Source organism: Carcharodon carcharias, chromosome 2 (genome assembly GCF_017639515.1).
Source record: "Carcharodon carcharias isolate sCarCar2 chromosome 2, sCarCar2.pri, whole genome shotgun sequence".
NCBI classification, from domain to species: domain Eukaryota; kingdom Metazoa; phylum Chordata; class Chondrichthyes; order Lamniformes; family Lamnidae; genus Carcharodon; species Carcharodon carcharias.
Window position 1 is genome coordinate 142,080,017 of NC_054468.1, and position 27,460 is coordinate 142,107,476.

The 27,460-nt window shown below is 39.0% G+C and overlaps 1 protein-coding gene across 6 annotated transcripts in view; it reads right to left on the reverse strand.

The window, feature by feature from the left end:
• The window catches only part of afdna (afadin, adherens junction formation factor a), a 243,077-nt gene that overhangs the window by 63,539 nt on the left and 152,078 nt on the right, over positions 1 to 27,460 (reverse strand). For all 6 annotated transcript variants that reach the window (XM_041212059.1, XM_041212057.1, XM_041212055.1 and 3 more), the window contains 6 exons: positions 25,219 to 25,313; positions 20,664 to 20,929; positions 18,188 to 18,331; positions 14,598 to 14,796; positions 6,723 to 6,823; positions 2,593 to 2,679 (listed from right to left, as the gene is read on the reverse strand). In XM_041212059.1, coding sequence (XP_041067993.1) covers positions 2,593 to 2,679; positions 6,723 to 6,823; positions 14,598 to 14,796; positions 18,188 to 18,331; positions 20,664 to 20,929; positions 25,219 to 25,313 — 892 coding nt within the window. The remainder of the gene's footprint in view (positions 1 to 2,592; positions 2,680 to 6,722; positions 6,824 to 14,597; positions 14,797 to 18,187; positions 18,332 to 20,663; positions 20,930 to 25,218; positions 25,314 to 27,460) is intronic.

The window sequence follows — 27,460 nt, forward strand, 5'->3', positions numbered from 1 at the left end:
GACCACACTTAGAATACTGTGAACAGTTTTGGTCCCCTTATCTAAGGAAAGATATACCAGCATTAGAGGCAGTCCAGAGACTAGATTGATCCCATGGACGGAGGGATTTTATGAGGAGAGTTGAGTGTGTTGGGCCTGTACTCAATGGGGTTTAGAAGAATGAGAGCAACCTTATTGAAAAACCTTAGATTCTTAGGGGTCTTGACAGGGTAGATGCTGAGAGGTTGTTTCCCCTTGTGGGAGAGTCTAGGGCCAGAGGGCATAATCTCAGAGTAAGGGGGCCCCCACTTAAAACAGAGAGGAGGAGGAGTTTCTTCTCTAAGGGTAGTCAATCTGTGGAATTCATTACCACAGAGGACTGTAGAAGCTGGGTCGTTAAGTATATTCAAGGCAGAGAGGGACAGATTTTTAATCAGTAAGGGAATCAAGAGTTATGGGGAAAAGGCAGGAAAGTGGAGTTGAGGATAATCAGATCAGCCATGATCTCATTGAATGGCGGAGCAGACTCGATAAGCAGAATGGTCTACTTCTGCTCCTATGTCTTGTGATCTTATTAAGGTGTTGTGTGTTGCTCTCTTGCCTTTTCTATGTGCTAGCAGTGACGTTGTAAGCTCACATGAAGGGAAAATTGCACATATACATGAGATGGGCTCCCTCAATGTTTTCTTTGTTATGGACACATGCTGTGCCAATGGACGAGATAATGACAATTTGGACTTTCTGGGAGATTAAATTACCAAAACTCAATATTTTTGAAGAGTTCTTGGGAAGTGGCTACAAATTACATATATTTCAGGCTTTTCATTTTGTCATTTAGCAATTTTCAATTGAAAATTATTTGAAGCAAAAGATAAATATAATGCTGATATTCTGTTTACTGTAGCATACATGCCAACTGTCAACATTTCATTTTCATAAATAGAGTCATCATTTGAATTCAATGTCCATATGATCTGCGGTTGTGATGCAAAATCAGCAAGGTCAATGATACCTTCAGCAAAGCAGCAAAGTGCTCACATCCTGCTCAGCCATCCCACTCAGATTAAACATAGTATTTGCCTGCAAGTGAGATGTGATTTTGACAAGTCAGGAATGAAGGATGCTACCAAAATGAAAAGCCAGCAGTCATGCAATCTACCTTAACACAAGTTTTAGCAGTTTACTAACTATGGCTTCAAAATGCAGATGTGAAATATAGTTTCACAAGAACATATCCTTTGAGGTGCAGAAGAGCACAGTGCTGCCAGTGCCCTCAGTACCTTCTGAATATTACTGCAGAAAGTACTTCTGCAAGCACCTGGGCAATAAGGTAGAACTAACCAGCTCTTAAAGACAGATAGCAACAGCAACTGTACCACATTTCCTGTCCCATAGCAATTCTCAGCTGGAGAAAGATGCCTCCCAATTTACAAGGCACAGCTTGTACCTGGGCACCATGTAGACAAGGCAAGTAAATAGACTGACTGATATAGATTCCAGAGTGCACTCTATGAAACGTCAAAAAAAAAATCAAATTTTTCATGGACAACATGCCCAACAATAGACCTTCCAACATTCAATCTTTGTATTATATATATTTTCCACTTTCTATACAAGCTAATGAATATCAATTTCAATTTTCCAGTGTACAATGGCAGTAGCAAGCATGATGGGAAGTAGCAAATGCACCACACATGAATTTTTCTTCCACTGAAATCAAAAGATGAGAAGTCAGAGGAACATGTATTACATGCACAGCTGTACTCAATGCACCCACAGATTAAGTTACAATAAAACATCATTCCATTGCAACTTTGGCATAATTATTTGTTGATATTTCATAGGGTTATATTTTTGAGTTGCCAACTTTTTAAAGCCCATTGGTTACGCATTACAACTGAGGCGACTGTGCTTCAACAATTGAGAAATATCACTAAAATGATCCCAGTAACCAAACTGCACCAATCACTAAACTGATGCATCAAAGGGTTGAAATTTTTGAAAGAAGATTTTTTGTAAAGTGACTGATCACTAAGCATCAGCATAACAGGATTCTACTGAACTCAAAAATAAAATGCGACAACCAGAAACAGATTTTCTGCTTCTGTAACCCACAAGCAACCATTGTCACCCAGAGGTTTTCCCTATGGTTGTTTATCTAAAAACACGATGCCCCAAGCACTGATTTTTGTTAACCTTTTGTGATTTTCTGAAGGCAAGTCTCAGTGTCAATATGAGCGAGTCACCACCCACTGGCAGCCACACATCCAAAACTTTGTAAAGATGAAGTACTTATTAAGTAGTTAAAAATTGGTGCATAGCAAGACCACACATTCATCAAATACAAAACAGTAGTAATTAATTTTAAGAGAAAGGGCATCCAACTTTTTGTACAGCTTAATAACAATGACAGATAAGAAAGGGCAAGCTGTGTTATAGAAGAGGTGAATAAGCCAACAAATTTTCACCACTCCATTGGAATGCATACTATTGTCTTCTATTGCCTTTTACTATGCTCCTCTGGACAGCTGAAACAAGATTGTTTGAATGTTCTTCTTTTACACTGGTAACAGCATCATCCACAAGGCATTTTAAACACAAATGTTACCTTACCTTAGCAGCTACAATGCTTAGTCCCATTCCATTTTGCTTTTTTAATGTCACTGTAATTATTTCTGGTTCTTTACGATTAGGCTCAGCCTGAAAAAAAAGAACAGGTTACTGAATAAACCAAACTTTGTATACAATTTACCCTCCTTTATCAAGTAATACCAGGCAAGGGAATTGTCCACTATATATTCAGCAGATAAAGTGGCTGTTCTGAAACTCGACTGTATAAATAGGGGTCAAAAGGGATGACATAAAAGTCATTCTAATGGCAAAATGAAATAGTATTAACTTTGCATTGCATTAACTTTTTTATTGAGAGAACTGTACACTAAGTCCTCACTAAAAGTTGTGGTTGCGTTCCTGAAAATCATGACTAAGTGAATTGATTAAGTGAATCATAGGAACCCAACTCTGGCTTTAATATTGATTCCTATGGGAAACTTTGGACATTTCTTGCCTGGAGGAAACAATATACAAGTTGAAATACTGCACCATACTTGTGCAGCACTGTGCATTCCTAGCTGAAATAAAATATATCACTAAGTATAAAAGAAATACAATACAATATACTGTGCAATAAAAAATACACTCATCATACAGGTACCTGCACCATACTTCTAGATTGACCAGGTTCCATCTAGTGGCAGAAATCATTCTTTAGAATATAGGTGGAGTAGGCCATTCAGCCCCTTGAGCCTATTCCACCATTTAACTAGATCATGGTTGATCTTCTACCTCAATGCCATCTTCCCGCGCTATGCCCATATCCCATAATATCATTGGTATCCAGAAATCTATCAATCCCTGCTTTGAACATACTCAATGACTAAGCCTCTACTGCCCTCTGGGTTAGAGAATTCCAAAGATTTACCACCCTCTGACTGAAGAGATTCCTTATCTCAGTTCTAAATGGCCTACCTTCTTATTCTGAGACTGTGTCCCCTGGTTCTAGACCCACTCCCCCAACAAACCAGGGGAAACATCCTTCCTGCATCCACCCTGTTGAGCCCTATAAGAATTTTGTATACTTCAATGAGATCATCTCTCATTCTTCTAAACTCTCGAGAATACAGGTCCAGTCTCCTCAATCTCTCCTCAAAGGACAATCCCGCCATCCCAGGAATTAGTCTGGTAAACCTCTGGTGCACTCTCTCTATGGCCAGTATATCCTTCCTTAGGTAAGGAGAGCAAAACTGCACATAATACTCCAGGAATGATCTCACCAAGGCACTATAAAACTGCAGCAAGACTTCCTTACTCATATACTCAAATCCCCTTGTAATAAAGGCTAACATAGCATTTACCTTCCTAATTGCTTGTTGCACCTGCATGACAGCTTTCAGCAACTTATGAACGAGAACACTAATGCACAGTGGCAGCAGTGCTTGCCATCTATAAGATGCACTGCAGGAACTCACCAAGGTTCCTTCAACAGCAACTTCCAAACCCACAACCGCTACCATCTAGAAGGACAAAGGCAGCAGTCAGATGGGAACACCACCATCTGGAAGTTCCCATCCAAGCCATTCACCATTTTGAATTGGAAATATATCACCATTCCTTCACTGTTGCTCAGTCAAAATCTTGGAAATCCCTCCCTAACAGTATTGTGGGTGTGCCTACACCACATGGAAGGCAGCGGTTCAAGACGACAGTTCACCACCACCTTCTCAAGGGCAATAAGGGATGGACAATAAATGTTGGCCTAGCCAGTGGCACCTGCATTCCGTCAATGAATAAAAAAACATCAAGGTCCCTTTGGACATCAACACTTCCCAATCTCTTGCCATTCAAAATATTGAAATACACTGCTTTTCTGTTTTTCCAACCAAAATAGATAACCTCACATTATTCCACATTATATTCCATCTGCCATGTTTTTCCCCACTCATTTAGTCTCTCAATCTCTTTGAAACCTCTTTGCAACCTCCTCACAACTCACATTCCCACCAAGTTTTGTGACATTAAGAAACTTGAAACTATTACATTTGGTTCCCACATCCAAATCATTGATATATATTGTGAATAGCTGGGGCCCAAACACTGATCCTTGTGGTACCCCACTACTGCCAACCTGAGAATGATTAGTTTATCTCTACTCTGTTTTCTGTCCATTAACCAATCCTCAATCCATGTCAGTATAATACCCCCAATCCCATAAACTCTAATTTTGCTTACTAACCTCCTGAATGGGGCCTTATCAAAAGACTTCTGAAAATTCAAATACACCACATTCATTGGTTCTCCCTTACCTATCCTGATTGTAATATCCTCAAAACACTTCAACAGGTTTGCCAAACATGATATCCCTTTCATAAACCCATGTTGACTCTGCCCAATCTCACCATTATTTTCTAAGTGTCCAGTTATCAAAACTTTCAGAATAGATTGCAGCATTTTCCCTGCTACTGATGTCAGGCTAAGAGGCCTGTAGTTCCCCATTTTCCCTCTCCTCCTTTCTTAAATAGTGGGGTGACATTTGGTCAGTGCAGTTGCCAGCTGAAGTCCCAGAACAACCTGCACTGAGCAACCTCAGCCACTAGATGGAGCCCAGGGCTTCGGTGGGAGCTCAGCACCAGCAAAACCAGGAATGGAGAGAGCAGAGGAGTAAGTAGTCAGGAGAATAGCAGACCCAAGGTCCTAAGGCAAGAACAGGGGGCAGGAGGGCGAGGCAAGGCCCAGACCAGGGGCAGGAGGCGAGGTCAGGCACCAGAGCAGGGCTGGGAGGCAACATCTGGGAGTAGGGTCGGGGGTCTTGTCCCAGGGGCTGGGTGGGAGCAGGAGAGGGTGGGGGGTGGGGGCGGGAGGTTGGAAAAGGCACTGAGGCGAGATTGGAAGTGCTAGGAGAAGATAATGATAGCAAGCAGGCCACAGAAGTGGAAGTCTGTTGCAAACAACGTTAAAGTGAACTAGCAATGTTAAATGCATATGCTGACTATTTTATTAACAACATTTAAGCAAAACAATGTTAAGTGAGGCAACGTTAATCAAGGACATACTGTAAATTACCCAAAGACAGGCTTGTTTCTTCATATCCAGCCTCTCAATACTATTTGTCTTGGAATTTCAGGCATTAACTTTATACTCAAATGTCATCAAAATGGTTGATCATAACAATATTTTCTGTGGTTGCTCGCTACTTGCGCAATTGGCTCCCTTTTTGTTTTCAGATTTGTGATGAGTAATAAAAGATTTGGAACACACAAAACAGCTATATTTCTTGTCAGCAGCTAGATTATGGCTCATTCCTTAAACTAAAAAAAAAGTTATGTCCCCAGTGCATAATGAATAATAGTGGCATAAGGGGTTAGGAAACTGCTGAATCCCTGTATTCAACCGCTACTCAAGGTGGTCTTAAGGTACACCAGGAAGTAAATATTGGAATTATCAATAAGGCTTTGATTGAATCAGAAGCCACAAGAGGAATAATGAATTAGCATAATTACCACATTCAATTAAGGAGAAAATAAGGGAAAGATGAGCACGATTTGGTTAATAATTCATTGACTAGAAACAGGGAGGTCAGTAATGACTGAACTCCTCCATAGATCAACATAGTCACAAGTAAAACCAGGAAGACTCGGGTCCTAATATTCAGAGTGAAGGATCAGCTGAACAGGAAAACTGATAAGCAGGTATATGAGCGCACTCAAAAATGCATAGATTTTATTAAATGTGTAAACTGTACAAACATGTGGCTCTGACAATTTATTAAAATTCTGAAGCTTGGACAGCAGTTGAAATATCTAAAATATTAAATCGGACAGCAGTTGAAATATCTAGAATATTAAATCGGAACTCAAAATCTGCTTCAAAACAGAAGCCTACAGGCAGAAATGGAATATTGCCATTAATGATTCAAGACAGAAGCATTAGCAAAATTAAACCTGGTCAATTTGGGTCTCTGTAAACACCTCCCTTCATGTCATAGGTATTTAATTTTTAGCTTCACTGCTTGTAGTCTATTATATTTCATTAATGTCAAATAACTCATCAATATATTAAGGTACATTTACATACCATACAAATATAATGTAAATGCAGCTTTTCTTCTGAATTCTTTAGAATACAGTTCAATACTATGACACATACACACGCATACACACCCCTCCCATTCTATAGAACCAACCTACCAGCTCAGTATCAGGTGGAAAATGACTTTCGTAGTCAGCGCTCTCAAAATAAATTGTCCAAGTGCCAGGTGACCGTGAATGAGGTGTAAGTCTACAAAAGCCTACAGGAAAGAACACATTTAAACAGTAGATGCTGGTTGGTAGTATTCTCTGTAAAACTTGATCAAATTCAATAACTTACAGATAGGAAAAAGGGTTCAGATAGACAAGTTTCCAGTCTATTGCTTATTTTTCAGAAAGACACTAATCATCACTCTTCTTCTTAAAAAAAGAAAATGCAAGGTTTTATTTTAAAGTCTCCTATAGCACAATTTTGGTACCAATCGAAGAAATTCTCAGAAGTGACAATTAAATCCATGTAATTATTCAAATGATCTTTTAGAAATGTTACCCAGGAAAGCAGACAATGCATAGAGAAATAAAGGCAAAATGCTACGGATGCTGAAAATCTGAAATAAAAACAGAAAACGCTGGAAAATCTCAGCAAGTCTGGCAGCATTTGTGGAGACAGAAACAGAGTTAATGTTTGAGTGCATATGATTTCTTCAGAGCTAAACAGAGGTAGAAATGTGATGGATTTTATGGTGTTTAAGAGGGGGTGGAGCAGGAGGAGCAAAATAGAAGGCCAGCGATAGGTGGAAGCTTAGGAGATATTGACAAAGATGTCAAGGAAGCAAGACAACGGGAGTGTTAATGGTAATGGTAAAGGTTATAGAAAGTGCTGATAGTGGCATAAAGGAGAGAGAACAGAATGCGCTAATAGTAGAACAAGAGTCAGCGTTCTGTGAAAGCACAACATAGAAACAAGTGACAGATGGTCCTGTGGTTGTGGGGTGGGTTGGTCATGGGGGGGGAAAAAGGATAAAAACGGGATTTCAAAATATGATAAAAATACATAAAAATTGAATAAATATAAATAAAAAAATAAAAACTGGATTTAAAAAAGGGTAATGATGGAGGAGAGTGTTCATGGACTGAAGCTGTTGAACTCAATGTTAAGTCCAAAAGGCTGTGAAGTGCCTCATGGGAAAATGAGGTGCTGTTCCTCTAGTTTGCATTGGGATTCACTGGAACATTGCAGCAGGCCAAGGACAGACACGTGGGCAAGAGAGCTAGATAGTGTGTTGAAATGGCAAATGATAGGAAGATCTGGGTTATGTTTGCAGACTGAGCGAAGAGAGATCCCACTGCCATATCATAGAAACAGGAGTGGGCCATTCAGTCCCTCCAGTTTGTTCCGCAATTCAATTAGATCACATATATCTTATTTTTATTCCTTTATCAGGTTAACTCAGTTAATAGTGCACTCATCCTTTTCAAAAAATGTGGATTTGAGTCTGAAACCTTCAAAATCAGGGTCTGTGGTGAAATACTGAAGCAGTGCAACATTTTGTAATGCTGTGTTTGGGTGAAATATTGAACTCTGGTCTGTTTGCTTTTTTTAGATGGACATTAAAGATCTTAAGGCAATAATTAAAGAACAGAGTTCTGCCAAATATGATCAAATTTCCAATAATTGCCAACAAGGCTGGCTCTTTATCTAGACACCAGCCCCAGGAGTTACAAGAACAAAATAATTATTTTCTCAGCTGGTGGTACCTCACATCCCATTGCACAGACCCCTTGTAATCACAAAAACCAGGAAACTCTCACATTGAAACTTGTTACGCTTGCAGAGCTCCGAACAGACTCAGATCACACCTGGAACTGTCCAGGCCCATTTCAAAAGGGAACCAAAGGGATGTCATTTGCAACTGATAAACTCACCTTGCTAGCAGAGTCAGTGGGTCTGCCTAGACAATGGCTTCCTGACACCAGACCCTCAATATGGATGGTAACTCTTTCAACAACTAACAACTAGGACATTATTAGTCTTGAAATCAAAGCCAGTTCCAGACACTGGATGAACTTGCCATTTGGAAGTCATTGTGGAGAAAGAAGGTCACATGACTTGAGTCACCATTTTGAAATCTTACTTGCCTTTGAGAACTTCTGTTTCAACATCAATTGGAAAGGACTCCAGCTACCTGGCTGAGCAAGGAATCGGTTACCATCTCTCAGCTCCTCCAAGAGCGTCTCTGTTGGAAGAATTACTTACATTGCCTGCAGTACCAACCCAGTCTGTGTATCTACTTCATCTGCAGTTTCCACAGCAACTGCAAAGAGATTCCTATAACTCCTGTCTTTAGCCAGCTGAACGCGAACTCTTGAAAGAATTACTCATTGGGCTCTAACTCTGGAAATCACTTGAACTAATATTCATTTCTGTGGTCCTTGTACTGTTAAAATCTATAGTTGTAAAGCCCCTTTTCCTATCCCCCACCCATTTTTCTGCGCACACATATGTCTGTGTGTGTGCGTGCATCTATGCGTGTAGTAGAGTGGGAAGTTGCGAACTCTCCTCTCCCGGGTTTTGAATGTGAAATAAACTAACCTTCTGTGTTAACCATAACACGGGTTTATGCAGGTTATTAGTAAACTGGATCACACAAACCAAGGTTTTGGAAAACACGCCGCCACTAACTTTAAAAGTAATTCAAAACACCTTCTGTTTACAGACAACTGGCGAGAAGTCAGTACCATTTGCTTATCACTTTCTCCTGTCCCAAACTGAAGCAGAGTTCTTTGAGGAAGTGACAAGCAAGGTGGATAAAGGGGAACCTGTGGATGTGATGAACTTGGATTTCCCAAAGGCATTTGATAAGGTGCCACACTGAAGGTTAGTACACAAAAAACAAGCTCACGGTGTAGGGGATGACATATTAGCATGGATAGAGGCTTGGTTCGCTAACAGGAAGCAGAGAGTAGAGATAAACGGGTAATTTCCAGTTGGCAAGCTGTAACAAGTGGAGTGCCACAGCGATCAGTGCTGGAGTCCTAACTATTTACAATCTTTATTAATGACTTGGATGAAGGGACTGAATGTTTGGTAGCTAAATTATTTGATGACAACTTACTCTCCTATCTATCTTTGTGCCAAGAGGACAAAGACAGTCTACAAAGGGATTTAGATAGGTTAAGCGAGTTAAATATTTGGCACATGGCAAGTATAATGTGGGAAAATGTCAACTTGCCTAATTTGGCAGGACAAATAAGAAACAGTATATTATTTAATTGTGAGAGATTGCAGAACCCTACAGTACAGGGGGACCTGGATGTTCAGGTACACGAATCACAAAAAGTTAGTTTTCAGGTACAGCAAGTGATTATGGTGGAAAATGGAATGTTGGTGTTTATTGCAAGGGGAAATCAAGTGAAAAAGTAGGGAAGTGTTGCTGCAGCTGTACAGAGCCTTATAGCTGGTCTACATTTAGAGTGCTGTGTACAGTTTTGGTCTCCTTACCTAAAGATGGGTATAATTGCATTAGAAGCAGTTTAGAGGGGGTTCACTAGATTGATTCATGGGGTGAAGCAGTTATCTTATGAGTAAAGGTTGAGCAGCTTGGGCCTATCCTCGTCAGAATTCAGAAGAATGAGACGTGATCTTATTAAATGCTGATGGGACTTGACAGGGTGAATGCTGAGAGGATGTTTCCCCTTGTAGGGAATTCTATAACTAGGGAACAACAGTTTAAAAATAAGAGGCCTCCCATTTAAGTCCAAGATGAAGAGAAATATTTTCTCTCAGAGGATCGTTAGTCCACGGAATTCTCTTCACCAGAGAGCAGTGGAAGCTGGGTCATTGAATATATTCAAAACTGGATTAAGAGAGATTTTTGATTGGCAAGGAAGTCAAGGATAATGGAGGGCAGACAGGAAAGTGGAGTGAGGCCACAATCAGATCAGCCATGATCTTATCGAATGGCAGAGTAGGCACGAGGGGCCAAATGGCTTACTCCTGCTCCTAAATTGTGTTCTCATGTTAGGAAGTTAATAGGTAAATTAAAGTAGCCTCTAAACACAAGATAGAATGAACTTGATCAAGATTGCACAAGCATCATGCATGAACTGTGGAAGATATATATGGTCACTAGCCTATGAAAATCTGGTCCACCATCAAACACAACTAGAATTTCTCCCCCAATACAGTTATAATTCAAGTAATTTAAGATGTGTTAAGACCTGATCAACTGTTTCATTTTCTGCTCAGCAAAAACCCAATCAAGACACAATATTAAGTGCAAGATAAGGTTACAACAAACATGCACTTTGTGAGTAACCTTGGGATAAGGCCAGAAAAACTGCAGAACACTGCACTGCTAGTGCATCCAAGTAATGCAGAACCTGTAGCTTTCTCTGACCTGTGTGTAAGTATACACTCTTGAGCTGAACTATGCCTATTCAGTTTTGCCTTGCAGACGGGACAGCTTAACGGCCTGGCAGGCGTTGAGTCATTAAAAATTTGGTTACTGCTTAGAATACAGATTGGCCGGCTGAACATATCATTGTTGTTCAGCAAGTTAAAGAAAATTAAATTCAACTATGAGATACCAATAAGAAATACTGATTTTCCCATAGTTAGAAAGCAACAGGGCTGTCTCAATGTGTGCTGTTATCAGGCACAAGTCCAATTTTGCAGGAAACAAAGGAAAATATGAGGACTTGGGTTGAGGACACTGACTTGGTACTGTCGTAGTCTATTTCGGAATGACAGCTTTGTCAGGCAAAAAACATTTGATCTAAGTCCAAGGATGGCAGCACTTAATTCAATTCTTCATTGAACTGCCATTTGTGTGGAAGCAAATCACAGTCTGCTTATGTAAAATCATTTAATTAAGAACGTAAAATATTTTAAAGCACTGCAAGGAACTAAGCCTTCGACTTCTGTCTGAAAAATCACTGGGAGGTCTTGAGTATAAAATGTGTTTTTGCTTCTGTTTAACTATATGGGTTCATGAACCCAATGCTCTCTCCCAAGGCTGAGATACATGGTTTATTTGTGCTCTTTGTCCATCAGTGGGTGATCCCAGTAAAATCTGAGGCTTTGTTTATTATAGTAGACACACTACTTCCCAGATCACTTTGCACACAAGATCATGTTTTGATTCTTAGGAAGTATTGAGCTTCTCTGCAGAAGTTGCCTTTGTGCTAAAGCAAAAGCATAAAATATCTGGCAGGTGTCCAAATTATAATCCTCAGTTTCATCTCCCTCCCTCAGAATTCACTTTGATGTCATTCTCCATCTTGAAAACCAAGGCGTGCTGAATATTTTTGGGGACAGCAAAGAAATGGAAGTATAACCTTAAATTTTCTTGACCATCTTAAATCACCCAATATGACATTTACTGCACCTTAATGGAAATTTGGTCTCTTGCTAAGAAAACATTCCTGAATTCAAGGTATTGCAGCAAGTGGAGGGCACAGCACTCCACATTATCTCAATCTTAATCATCCAAACATTATCGTTGGTATCGTAAACTTTGATCAAATCACCTTTTAACCATCTGAATTCCAGGAAATACAAGCCTAGTTTGTGTAATCTCTCCTCTTAATTTAACCCTTGGATTTTTCAAAGCAAATTGCAAGTTTTGATTAAGGAGGTCTCTTCTGCATTTTTTAAGGTGATGGTTAGTGAGGAGTTTGGGGGGTGGGGAGGGGTTGGTGGTGGCAGGCAACTGAGGAAAAAAGAGAAGAAAAGAAATAGTATAAAGGCTACATATCACAGCAGGCAGTCATGAAAGGCATAATGCTTCATTCCGGAACATGAGTACTGACCATATTTGGGTTGGCATAATAACTTTGTCAAGCTAGGTAGAATGTTTGTAACAAATTTAATTCAATACGCTTGGTATGAAGCAGGCATGAGGACACTTTTCTTGCAAAAACATTCATTACACTTCGCGACTGAAAAACTACAGGTGAGCTGTTCAGTGGCTGTGCAACAAACAACGTACAGAAAATAGCAACTGTAGCAGATGCTCAGAGAATTTTGTACAATCCACATTTAGGGAAACCCTAAAAACTTAGCCAAATAAGTTTAATATAATGCTTCTGCTTCTCTCAGCTACTGCCTGAAGGTGGACTCCGAGTCATGAGGGAACCAAAGTAAGGTTCTAGAACATTTAAAAAATATATTCTTTGAACTACCTAACTACTGTAAATTCAAGTTTGCAATTTACATTGAGAAATCCAAAGGTTAAATTACAAGGAAAGATTACACAAGCCAGGCTTGTAATCCCTAGAATTTAGAAAGTTAAAAAAATGATTTGATCAAAGTTTAATATATTAAGAGGAACTAACAAGGCAGTTGGAGAGAAACTATTTCAGCTGGTTGGGGAATCCAGAACTGAGGGCAGAGTCTAAAAATTAGAGCCAGCTTTTTTAGGTGTGAATTGAGGAAATCTCTTAGATGCAAAAGGATGGTAGTAGTTTGGAACAATTTTCTGCAAACAAACTAATTGCTGCTTGATCAAGTGTTAATCGTAAAACAGATTGATAATATCTTTGGTTAATTAAAATCTAAGGGATCGGGGGAAAGGGTGGGTTTATGGAATTAAGTTACAGATCAGTCATGATGACCTCACTGAATGGTAGAGCAGGCTTGAGGGACTAAATGACCTATTCCTATTTTCCTATGTTCCTAGAAAACCAGTTCATTGCACGTCTTTCTTTTCTCTTAATTTCCTCTTAACCTAACATTGTTGACACCACCAGCTCAGATACCTTATATTGGTTAACTGTGGATAGTGAGCTTCAGGAGATTATTTGACAGGTTTTATTGGGAGGCACAAGAAGGAGATCACAAGCACATCTGGTTTTGCCCTTGCCTAATGTCCATCTGTACAAACTTTTAACAAGGATCAGAGATCAGGAGTGGAAACCTGGCTGGCTTCTCTCTAGCTAACCGTAATGGTCTACTTCTGGTCAAAAACAGCCTAATCAGCAAGTAAGGAATCGAACCAACAATCTTGACAGTTCAACCTTATTCCAGTCCATTTACCAAGTGATTCACTGGGAAAGCCCTAAGTTTTTAGAAACCTCCATAATACTGACTTTCACAAGGAAACATGGTGAAAGCAAAATCTGCACAGTGGATCAACAATATGATGTAACCTCTTCCTATATATATGTTTGACCATTTTGACAAAGAACAAATGTTCATAAACTGAGTAGAATCATACATGAATGAAGTAGATTATTTTTAAAAAATTCTGCCAATTCCTTTCCCCTCCCAAGAACCCCTTGTTGGGATATGGTTTATCCAGTACTTCACCCAAAAAGAAACACTATTCAGTTGTGAGCTTCTACAGGTGGGTAGGGTGGGGTATAAAAACATCTCAGCCTTGCCTAATTTTATCCCTGCTGCATCATGGCACATGCACGTCAAGCTGGATAGCAATCAGAATCTCTGGCCAAATGTCCTGTTCTAATTCCTCCACCAGGGAGGAACTAACTTAGCTAAGGCCTGGTATAGGATCTCAGTAACCCCTAGCCCATGTGACTCATTGTTTTAATTGAAGAGATTCATAGCAACCCTGTTAATTCTTGATACAAAACATGGAGAAACAATTTGGTTACAATCAAAGTCCTAAATTTACTAAGGTTGCAAATCAGTTTTGTACACATTATTTCTGGTTTGGTGGTAATTTGTAGATTTAAATTCTAAATTAGTTTTAGGCGGCAAGTTACTGTTCAGATATCTGTTCAATGACACAGTAGTCCTTTGGAAACTAGCCTCAAACAGATAATGGAAAATAACATGAAAAACTTGGTAAAATCCAAAAGACAGTTTAGTTACTCATGTGGCAAGTCTTCCAATAAAGCTGTTGACTAGTAATATAAACATTTTAAACTATAGCAATTTTTAAAAATAGAACTGGTACAGAGAAAGGGATGTGCATTTGTCACTGTTTTTGCAATGTTCATGCCTTTGGTAAAAGCAATGTAATTTTTCCACCACTGTGAGCAACAGAAAGAGTTAAAAAAAAAATTTACCTCTTTGGCAAAGTGGTTCTAAGAATTCCTGAAGACCATTAGGAATGTTCCTGACAACATCACAAGAATATCCATCTTCAGGTAATAGAAAAGGTAGCTGTAGGTCAGGGTCCTCTTCCAATTGCACTTCCCTACCATCGCTGCGAGCAAGTTCATCAGCTGTGTTCTCTGCTAATGCCACTACGTTTTCAATCAACTCCTAAAAAAGTAAAACCGATTGCTGGTCAATGTGCTTTACCAAAAAAAGGAAGGAACATGTGCTATGTTGCATCACATCATATTTATCCTGTTCACTAATGCAATTTGACAAGCTAGCTAATTAAGAGAGTGAATTGCATGATGCATTAGAAGTTTGAAGAGCTACATAAGAGTGATGGAACAGATTTCCACTGGGATCAGAGAGAAATGAAACAAAAAGCAGGAAGTTATCTATGGGGAAGGGAAAAATCTTCCTTAATAGCCAAACTGAAAGCCGAAAGAACATCTACACACTTTGAGTTGGGAATTGAGATTAAAGGTTTAAGTGTTTATGGTTTCAAAATGAAGTATTGTTGACCAAGTTATCAATCTTAAAATATTTTGAACATAAGATACTAAAAAAAACTTAATAATCCATGCAATTCAACTTGAACTACATGCTGCATCTAGAGACACACTAATAGGTAGATCTAAGTTTCACATTATTTTGTGACAGTATAGATGCCACAGGTTTCTAGAGGCCTGGGTGGGGGGAGGTGAAGAAATAAATTACATGAGTCAAGGGACTCATGAAAAGCTGTAGTGAGTTAGGGCAAGCATATTTGGGTTTGCTTTCTCAAAAGAACAATCTGGAGCTTTTAAAAAAAATGTTCTTGGTACTTAGGCAATTTCATTCATAGTCGCTCCAAATTGAACCACTTTGTGGGGGACTGGAATAACAAGGAGTGGTAGATCCCCTTCTTTGTAGGATATTAGTGAACCAGTGAAGCTTTTATGACACAACCAATAATCATTATGCTCACTTATTCTGTCAGCCCATAAATTACCAGATTTAGAACTCATGACTTCTTGGTCGCTAGTCTAGGACCATAACCGCCACACAACAGGATAACTGTGGCTACAGTACCACATAACAAATACAACTAGGCAGATCCTGACCTCAAAATTTACTTTAAATTTCAAAGAATGAATGGGGTGGATCAGTATGGCATCTTCTATTTTTCATTGCCTATTGGTGAAACTGTGGCAGTGGTTTGCTTGTAATGCACTGAGTTGCGTCTTTTTGGGTTTTCTCAGTTATTATTTTGTTTTCTCCTGGCCCCTTATTTTGCCAATTTTGGTACATTTCTTTGTTTTTGCAACAACTATGTAGGAGATGGTCCCAACTTGTAGAGTTTCTATAGCTAATGCAAGATATGAAAACAGCATATAACATGATGTTAAATGTTTATTTGAAATTTCCATGAATACAAAGTCCCTTTATGCCCATTGTGATTAAATTTATCTATTTTCTACCTCCAGCCATGTACACATCTCTTCATTCTCAAGCTAGCTTCCAACTTTTTCATTGCTACCTTGGCTCTCTGCTTTATAACTGTTAGTCATTCCTTCTTTGAAATTCCTACTGCTCTCATCCCTAGCTTTATCTTCACATTACTTCCTATTCTCCACTTACCTAGGAACAAAGAAATAAGTTCTTCCATTGTCCTGTCAACTGTTAAAATCCAAGAATAATGTTATCACAACACAACTAATTAATCACCTGACAGATTTGGAATGGTGAAGTGAGCATGAAATCCATCAGACTTCAAAGGTTTGAGGTCTAGACTATCTTAATAATTGAACTTAATTTACATGTCACCAGTCAGCTGCCTTACAGTCATCAGTGGGAAGAGTTACTGTCTGGCTTCAAGACCATGAGGCCTGCTGCCAGACAAGTCATGGTAGTGTAGGGATGTCCCTCTGGCCCACAAGGGGAAGTGTTTTTTTCAAAATTTCCTTATACTAATCAGGATACATTAACGTGGTAAAAGCAAAAAGCAAAAAACTGCGGATGCTGGGAAGTAAAAATAGCAATTTTTTATTTATACTTAGTTCTGTTGAAGAGTCATACGGACTCGAAACGTTAACTGTGTTCCTCTCCGCAGATGCTGCCGGACCTGCTGAGTTTTTCCAGGTATTTTTGTTTCTGTTTTACATTAATGTGGTGTTCAACTCCAAAGCAGAGCTCGAACCCACAAAACCTCTGACTCAGAGACAAGAGCCCTATCAACTGAACCATGCTGACACTTCAAATTACTTCTGGATCACTGCGTATCTGTTTTTTTCGCAAGGCAAGTATATTTTGTGAAATTCTGGCGCACTTGAGCTAGCGGAGTAAGTGATTATGAGAGAGAGAGAGAGAGAGAAAAGGCTTTATTCACAAAAAAAACTTCCATACTGACAGTATCCCTTTAAAGCTGTGTGGTCGTAACTTCCAGCATCTGTGGAAAGACAGAGTTAACATCGAGTCCATATGACTCTTCTTCAGAAGAACTCGAAATGTTAACTCTGTCTTTCTCTCCACAGATGTTGTCAGACCTGCTGAGTTTTTCCAGCAATTGTTGTTTCAGATTTCCAGCATCCGCAGTATTTTGCTTTGGTCATAACTTCCATTGCCCTAGCTTGGTAGAATGAATGTAAAATTCAGGCTTTTCACGTACTCTCAGGATCTGACCCAATCTTTGCATGTATTTTTTAGAAACTTGACTGACATTTCATGCTACTTTGTAGAGTACACACTAATCTTTTACCTCTAGCCTAAATGTCTTCTTGCTACAGCGCGTCAGTAAAACACTGGCTTTCCCCTCTCTTTAATGCCATTTTCTGCTGCTATCTGTCCAAAACTTATTTCAGAAAGAGCAAGCTTATATTTATATAGTACCTTTTACTACCTCAGGACACCCCAAAGCACATGACAGCCAAAGTGCTTTTGAAGCTCTGTCATTGTTGCAACATGGGAATGTAGCAGCCAATTTATGCACAGCAAGATCCTACACAGCACTGACCAGATCACTTTTATTTAAAAAAAAAGTTGGCTGCCAGGTACCACATTAGTCTATCCTCATCTCATTGTTCTGTGGCTTGAAAGGAAGCAAGGTATCACACATACATTTATGATTTTATATTTATTTTCACTTCAATTAAAGGAAAGCTTCAAAATTTAGATTAGGTCTAAATTTCTTATCCTCTTAATATGTCAACTACTAGCAGTCAGCAAATATCCCCAAACAAATCTCTCAGTACTTGTTTCCTTTAAAAAAACCCACAATTTTCATATTTAATTGTACCAAAAATAATTAACCCAATCACTGTCCATCAAATGCACATAACTGGTTAACTTTGATCAGGATTGTGCAACCAGTAAAAACATGCACTTCCTGGCATACTCTCCCTCCCCTGTAAACACTTGCCAATATACCAAATCTCTCCCTCTTCACTTCTTCCAACACCCACTAACCCTTTTTGGGCTCGTCCAAGATTTCAACGATAAACAATGCCAACATGACAACTGTTAGCGCTTAAAATACAACCTAAAAAATGAAATTATTGTGGGTTAGCAACTTAGATACCTGAGGGATGTAGGGCTCATCCTGTGCACAGTGATAACTCTGAAGCAGCGCTTGCAGCTGCAATGAATTCAACTTAAAACAAGTGTTGTTAATGTTTGAAACGTCTTCTGCCAAATATTTATCCATCGTTAACAATGTAGTTGCCTAAAGTAGTAACAAATAAGTTCAGGTTCCTGCAGCAAAATCATTTCACATTCCCATTAAAATTATGGGACTAGATCATGAACTTTCAATAGGCATGATAAAGTACTATAAGAATTCATATACATAAAATTAATTTTTATAAATTGGAGAAAAGAATGACATTTCCCAAGCAGCATATTGACTCTTCCATTGATGTTATGCAACACCCTATTTTACTGCAATGGCATTTATTTTGTTTGTTCAGATGAAAGATCACAGACCTGAAGCATTAACTCTATTTCTCTCTCCACAGATGCAGCCAGATCTGCTATTTCCAACATTTCCTGTTTTTATTATGATTAAACACCAATTGCCTTTAACAAATCCTTGCTGGCTTTCCTTAATTAACCCACGCTTTCCCATTTCACTGTTAATTTTTTCCCAGGTTATCATTACTAAATATTTGCCGCCCTCAAGCTTCCATTCATTGGGTTGTGGTGCTGGGTTTCTCCATACACCTTTTTTGAGCAAGTGTATAACATCTGTAATTCTCCAGTCCTCTGGAAGCCCCTGTATTTAAGGATTGAAAGATTATGACCACCCTTTGCAAATTCCCACCCTTACTTCCCTCAGCATTCTCAAATGCATTCCATCCAGTCCTGGTGACTTACCAACTTTAAGTACAACCAGCCTCTAATCCTCTATCAATTGCTAGCCCACCCAGTATTTCAAGAATTCCTTTTTCATGATGACTTCATCAGCATCTTCTTCCTTGGTAAAGGGCAGTGCAAAGTACTCATTTAGTACCTGAGCCATGCCCTCTGTGCCTCTGCATGAATTCCTATTTTAGTCCCTGATCCACCACATATGTTTTTACTATTTATATGCCTATAGAAGACCTATGGATTCCCTTGGTGTTAGCTGGCAGTCTCCTCTTATGCTCTCCCTTTGCCACTCATTTCCTCTCCCACTTCCCCTCCAAATTTTCCACATTCAGCCTAGTTCTCATTTATATTATCAATCTGATTGTTGTGATATGGACTTTTTTAATGCTTCAAATTATTCTCTATTGCTTTTGCCATCCAGGGAGTTTTGGCTGTGGTTTCCCTATCTTTCCTCCTTGGGGGGAATACACCTCAGCTGTACCCCAAACTCTCTCACCTTTAAACACAGCCCATTGTTTTGTTACACTTTTGCCTGCCAATCTTTAATTCCAATTTACCAATGTCTCACCCTCCTTCAATTAAATATTTTTACCCTCGGTTGCTCTTGATCTTTCCCATAGCTAACATAAACCTTATGATACAATGATCACCATTCCCTAAAAGTTCCTCAGATGTCACTTGATCCACGTAAGACACCTCAGTCTCCAGAACCAAAAGCAGCAATGTCTCCTTCTCACTGGGGTGGAAACACACCGATCAAGAAAATTCTCCTGAACACAGTACAGAAACTCTTTCCCTTCTCTGACCTTTACACTATTACTATTCCAGCATTCCAGTCTATATTAAGATAGTTAAAGCCCCTCATTACAACTACTCCAGTTTTTGTACCTAATTTCCCTAAAATTTGTTCTTCTATATTTTCTCACTACTTGATCGCCAATAGAATACGCCCAGCAGTGTAATGGTACCTCTGTTTCTTAACCCTAACCAAACATTTTGTATTTAACCCGTACATCTTCTCACTCACCAGTCGTAATTGATACTGCCACCCTGTCTCCTTTCTTTCCTTCACTATTTATCCTGAACACCTTGTATTCAGGAACATTTAGTACTCAGTTCTGACTTTTCGAGCCAGGGCTCCATTATTGTCACAACATATTTCCATACGGCGGTGCCTGCAGCTTGCCAACCTTATTTACCACACTTTGGGTCTTTACACACACAGACTGTAAACCTAACTTAGACATTGCATTACCTCTTAGTCCGACCCAACCTAATACCTATGTCCTGAAGGATTATGGACACTTGCAGGCTTTACCAGACTGTGAACTAGGATTGGCTCAGCTCCAGTTGTGCAAGGACAATGTTAAATAACTTAGAATTTTAAGTCTGTTCCTGGATTTTAGACATCCAGCTTAATTCAATTTAAATTCCATGAGTTGTTCATCTAATGATGTGGCACACAAACACAATACCCTTAATTATCCGCACCCCACAATTAAACTGTTTTCAAAACTGAAGAAAAATATTAAATCCTTTGCTGATAGCTGTTTTTTAATAAACGTCAATTTAGCACTTAGCCCCTTTATGACATCCATGGAGGTTAATAACTAATTGGTGTGGATTAGGATGGTATAGGTATAAAAGTAAGACTCTACATAGTGTTATGCGTCGTTTCATTAACTGACCTGTACTATTCTGCTAAGATGACAGTCTGCAGCCAGTTCCAAGCCTTGTTTCTCAGCCCAGGCTTCAATGTGACCAAGCTGCTGTCGGATGATAGCTCCCCAATAGTGAGAACAGAGGCACGAGTCTGGCTCAGTGACCAGTTTATTGAATAGCCACATGTTAATAAAATGAAAAAGCTGAGAGAATAGCTGGATAGTGAGAGCAGCATTCACACGGCAACGACGCAGTAAAGACATTGCTCCTGTCAGTGTGTGCAAGACATCATCTGGAAAATAGAATGAGAAACATTATGTCAAGCAAGATTTGTAAAACACTTCAGATGCATACCTATTTAATAAAGTTTGCCTCAGATCAAAGACACACGGACACAATTCTAGCGACTGTGTGGACACTAAGAGACTATCCTTAACCTTTGCAGACATAAAACTTAAATCAGTATAATTACATTCAATTTTCTGAAAGCAAAACATTTTTCATGTTGATTCATATTTGACTTGAATTGGAGACATGTATGCAAAATTTTGTTATGGTTTTTATTCAAAAACATTTATCTTGTTTAAAGCTCTATAGCTAAAAACATTTTAATTCTATCACTGGCTAAGCATATAGAATATTGCTGCTTATTATTTTTAACTAAAGTTTGACTCCTTCCTCTACCTTTGCACATTCATAGTGCCAATTACGTGTTGATCCTTTTCATTTTATATAATGTTCCATTTCTAGTAGTCACCAAGTGCAATTTTTATTCCCTTTTTTCAACTAAATGACTACTTTGTGATTGCAGCCAAACTGCAGCATGAATAATAAAACAATCCTGTGCACCTCCTAGTAGCCATGTCCAGAATGACAATATTCAAGATTTACACTGGAGAGCCTCCAATTTGAGCCATTGGTTAAGACCAAGACGATTGGAATTCAAGTTTTCTGTACTTCCTTCCTTTGCATTTGATACAAGTTATTCATTGGTCTTCTAAAGAGAAGGCTTGAATTTATTAAGTAAACGATTTGAAGTAAATGCGTCACCAGAAGGTGAGGTACAGCCAAAAATCTGCTTCATATAATATGGTTCCTCAGTGCCCACATTCACAGAATGTACTTGGAGAAGTGGAAATTTGAGTTGCATGTACTTTAATGCTCAAAACAGAGATAATGAATAATTTTCCCTGTCATCTGGGTTCTTTGCTTCTCTACACCTCCGCTCTCTTTACTCAAAGACACCCATGACAACTGCAGTGCACTAACTACTCTCCTAGCAGAGATCATTAGCTCATCATTGGGAACTGAAGATAGGACTTCTTTTCTGTGTGACATTGTGTTTGATCAGATGCCACTACCTTCTAGCCCACTGAAGGGAGAAAACTCTCACTCCCAATCTGCATCCATGGATATATGACAATTTATTTCATAAATGAGTGACCCCAAGAGAGAATTTCAAAGAGTGACCAGCAGGACTAGGTGTGGCCCCACAGTTCTGCCACAGGTAAATGAAAATACTTATTTTTCTGTTGAAGCAGATCATGCATTATTCCTCACCTCCAAAGCCATATTCCTGAGCTGCGATCAGCAAAAACACAGAAAACCAAATCATAAAATAGCACAGCATAGAGCAAGGTGATTCAGCCCATCAAGCCTGCACTGGTTCATTCAAAGAGCAATAACCCCAATGCCTCGCTCTTTCCCCATATCCCTGTAATTTAAGCCATTTTAAAATGAAAATGAGCCCTTTAAGGGAAATGGGCTGCAGCAGATGGTGCTATTTTGACACAAACTCACAAATAACATACATAGTACTGACTGCTAGCAGAGAAACAGTACTTCCCAAAGAAAATTCTTAACTTTGCATCTTTACAGGTTGGCATGATTGTTTTGCACATTCCAGTGCTCCGCTGTGCAATGAATTTTCATGCAAAACAGCTCTCTAGATCAGAAATCTTCTAAAACATAACAATTGAAAATACCAATAAAAGGTGAAATGAGCTGGTTTCCCATTAATAGATACTTCAGTCCTTAGTTTGTGAAGTAAGGATTCTTTCTAAATATAAAAGAAAGCAGAAGGAGAGGAGAAAAAGCACACCACCCAGTTACTGCAATAAATTAAATTTATTTTTGGAGTGGGGAGCAGAAAAAGAGGAGGGCATGAAACAGGTACCCTTGACACAGAGGAAATGGGCTAACTGACTTATGATTGACTTAGAGAGCAATAGCAACTGGGCAATGAAAAGGTTAACTGTGATTATGAATTGTGGGCAGTTCCTGCTGAGAATGAAAGGAGCATTTTCACCTGAATAAGCTAGGAACTAAGTGTCCCTCACCATGGGAGGGAAATCATATTGTCCTTCTGTTTTGTAAATAGGAGAATTGTCTACGCCCTTGCAGTTCTGCGTAGCTCAGGACAAAAAGAACAAGGGTAAAGGGGTGCGAAGAGCTAGACAATCCAGCAGAATGTTAATGGAATCTTCCCGAGGGCCAGTTGTGAGTGTGTGTGATTTGAACAATACAAAAAAGGGACAACATTGAGGCTTGGTTACTGCAGTCTGGAGGAAGAGGGCAGGGACTGGTCACCTCCAGATCCAGGTCTACGATCAACACCTCTAACAACCAGCCACGTCAGTGATCGTAAGTTTCAGTCAAATTGTAAAGGGTTTGTACTGTGGTTTCGTGGGTTCAATTAACGAATTAATCTAAGGTTGATACAAACTCTGTTTGTTGCATGCATTTTGTTCTCATACTGCTGGGGTCCAAGAACCTGTATAAGGAGGAAGGGAATGGAACCGCTTAGAGGATAGAAAATTTTGTTCAACACTAAACCAAATAGTATATCTGAAAGATACTCTGATAAATATTCCAAAATGTTGTTGTAGTTTGTAGTCCAGGTATTAACAAAGGAAACTTGGTACATTTATAGAAACAGAAACATAATTTTGCAAAAGGAAACAGAGCTGCTGCTGGAAATAGTCCATAAAACACCTCAATAGAAATGAACAGTCAAAAACTTTCGCAGCCCTTGGAAGCAACTTACTCAAAACTAGAAATAAAAGCAGAAAATTTTGGAAAACTCAGATCAGACACTATCTGTGGGGAGAGAAACACAGTTAACGCTTCAGGTCAATGACCTTATATCAGAAATCAAAAACATTAACTGTTTTTCACGCTCGCAATAAAGTTCTCATGAATGGTCGATTTTTATTTCAGATTTCTAGTATCAGCAATGTTTTGGTTTTTTACTCAAAACTAGTTCTGACTTGAAGCAGTGTACCTGTCTGAAAGCAGGGATGTTATTGAGGCTGCAAAAGAAATGAGACTATATGTATTTCTTACAATTTTCCCATGTAAAACAGCCCATTCAGTGATAATTTGCAGTCCTCTGACCTTTGCTCAATACGTCTCATATCCAGGTTTTGATCAGATGGGAACCTTCACATGGGAGTTAAAGGGTCCTGAACTGCATATTTGGTGGGGAAATTACACCTCTGTAGCTAATTGCTGGACTACATCTTCTTGCCTATCTGACTGCTGATCATGGATAACCTAGAATTTCATCCATTTGATCTGAAGTCAATTTTCAGGCCCAATTGAAAACTCTGCATCCTTTCTAGTGTCTCCACCCTCCTTACTGGCCACTTGCTTAAACAATCGAACTTTGTGTCCAACCCAGAGATCAGCGACAAACCCTCCCTCCATAACCTTTCATGGCTCCACTCTCTTACCTCTATTTACCTCCATGCTGCTATAGCTGTTAGCCATGCTTTCACCAGCACCAGGCCAAAGTCCTCTAAATTCTTCTGCACCAATTCCAAATTGGCCAAAACTCCACTGCCTGCGTCCTATCTTCCACCAAGGTCTCTCAAAGACCCCACTCTCCCTGACCTGGACTGAGTTCCAGTTCTGAATGGATCAAATTCAAAATTTTCAACCTCATCTACAAGTCTCTTCACTACCTAGCTATACCTTCCCCCAAATTCTTCTCCAGTCTTGTACAGCCTTTTATGCTATTCCATCCTTTCATTCTGGCATTACGTGCATTTGCCGTTTTCTCTGATGCCAGCAGCTTCAGACCCGTTCTCTAGAATTCCCTCCTCCAACCCCTTTGTCTCTCTACCCTCCTCCCTACAAAATCTTCTCAAGGCCCATTTCTTCATTGAAGCTTAAACCTCTCAAGTACTCATGCCCTGCTCCTATGCTCCGCCATACAGGACTGTAGGACTTACTGAACACTATATAAAGAAATACTTGCAAGTTTAAGGAAGACTGGACAGTTGATGAATTGATAGGGAAATGAGCATTTCCATTTTTGGGAGGAGGGAAAAAGACACTAATATTAAATATTAAAACAGAAATAGCTAACATTAGGAGTGAATTCACAGTCTTTGAACTAGGATAAAATGGGAATCAACAAAGCAGGTGGTCTTATGTATACTAGAAGAAGCTCCTCAAAGTTTTGTGAATATGCAAATCCAGAGTATGCTTAATCCTAAAGAAAGAATATAGTGTGCGCCTGGGAAATTATTACTATTAAATAATGTTTTAAACAAATGTTAAATTTAGTTTTCAGACCTATTTTGGGTCTTTGTGGGCTTGCTTCCTCAGGATCTTCAAGAAATGCTGGCATATAATTGTTGAGATCAGATTGAAGACAGTGTACCAAGTATCTGTAACACAGAATTCATCAATTTTACAAAAAAAAGCTTAACATCTGAAACATGAAGTCCATGTAATATCCCACATTCACGGGCACTTATAAGACATTCAGAAAAATAATATTTTAGTCACTTTCAAACTGATTGTGTATTGGGCAAGAATAACATGGGGAAAGAGCTATGAGGGGTCAAGAGGACCATCCATCTTCAGATTATCTCCAATACCATCACTTCTCTCCAAACAATTTAAATTTCTCACTTCATTTCCCAGTACTAGGTCCCTTGCTTTTCATGGTATATCAGTGATTTAGACTTAAATGTGGAGGTGTGGCTAAAAAAAGTTCAGAAGGCACAAAAATTGTTCATGTGGTTGATAGTGAGGAAGAAAGTTGTAACCTGCAGAAAGCTGTTAAATGGGCTGTTAAGTTGGGCAGAAAAGCGGCAAGTGGAATTCATTTTGGAGAAGTGTGAAGTGATGTAGTTGGGGAGGACAAAGAAAGCAAGGGGATACATGATAAATGGCAGAACACTGAAAAGTGTACAGCAAAAGAAGGACCTTGGAGTACATATTTTTAAGTCCCAGTAGGTAGCAATATAGGTAAATTTGGTTAAGGCATATGCGATACTTATCTTTTATTAACTGAGGTATAGAATATAACAGCAGAGAAGTTATGCTAGAACAGTATAAAACGCCAGTTAAGCCACAACTAGTGTACTACAGTTGTCACATTACAGAAAAGATGTGGTCATAATAGTGGGTACAGAGATTTACATGGGTGCTGCCAGGATGGAAAGATTTTAGCTGAGGAATGATCAGATAGACTGGAGTTGTTTTATTAGAAACTAAGGAAGCTGAGAGGATCTTTAATTGAGGTGCATAAAATTATGAGGAACCTAGACAGAGTGGAGAGGACAGGATGGACCTGCTTCCTCTGGCAGAAAGATCAATAATCAAGCAGCATAAATTAAAATAATTGGTAGAGAGGGGAGTTGAGATTTTTTCTCACCTAAAAGGTGGTGGGGTCTGGAACTCCCTGTCTGAAAAGGCGGTAGAGGCAGAAATCATCATTGCATTTAGAAAGCACTTGGATATGCACTTGAAGTGCCTTAACCTACAAACCAAGAGCTGGGAAGTGCAATTAGGCTGGATAGATCGCTCGGCTGCTACAGACACAACAGCCAAAAAGCCTCCTTGTGTGTTGGAAATGTGAAGATTCCATGATTCAATCGTCTTCACTGTTAATTATATCATTTTGGGTGAAAAAAATTCTGGACTTTTTCACTTCTTCAGTTCCCAGCTGCTGGATATTATCCCTTCTAACTAAATTATTGAAGTTAGTGAAACAAAATCTTTGAACAGATTTGTAAATATCCTTATATAATCTTAATAATCTTGAAACCTTCAGTTAGGTCACTGAAGTCTTGCTCTTTCCCAAGGGAAAAAACCTAATTTTCTTAACCTTTCTTCATACCTTAATTTTCTACATGGAGTTTATTTCAAGGCCAGCATTCACTCCTAAATGATTATGTGGATACGAATCTTTCAAATGTATCCATTATCTTGAAACTCTGAAAAATATCACAACTAATAGATCCTGAATGGTTTCTTTGAACCAGAAAAATCTATAGGGTATTCAATACTCCTTTCATCCAAATAAATCTTATAAATGCAGTCATCCCTTGAGCAGTTGCACAGAAAGCCCAACTAATGTTCAATGCTAACAAGAAATATACTCAGTATCCATTAATTCCTCTAAAATGAAAGCAAATATGTTTCCTGTATTGGACTGAGAACATTTAGTTACAAAAAAAATTCAGCTTATTGAAATGACAGCCTCCTAAGAGATATATAAGATTTCTGCATCTGCCAGTTTATAATGTGTCTCTCAAACTGAAGCTCATTGCACAAAATGCATTTCCTGCTAACAGGAGATTGCCCGAGATGGAATTGGAGATGTGAAGTGCTACAAACAAAATTCTGTTCTGATACTGAATGAATATGTAATGGTATCTTGGGAGGGTTATGCTTGCTCAATTGTCACATTTACCAGTTTAAGAGCTAAGCACACCCCAGATACAGAACAAAATTTAATTTTGGATATTAGGAATGCTACTTGGATCCAGCCCAATAGGTGAGTACAGCATTAACTTTTGCTTTT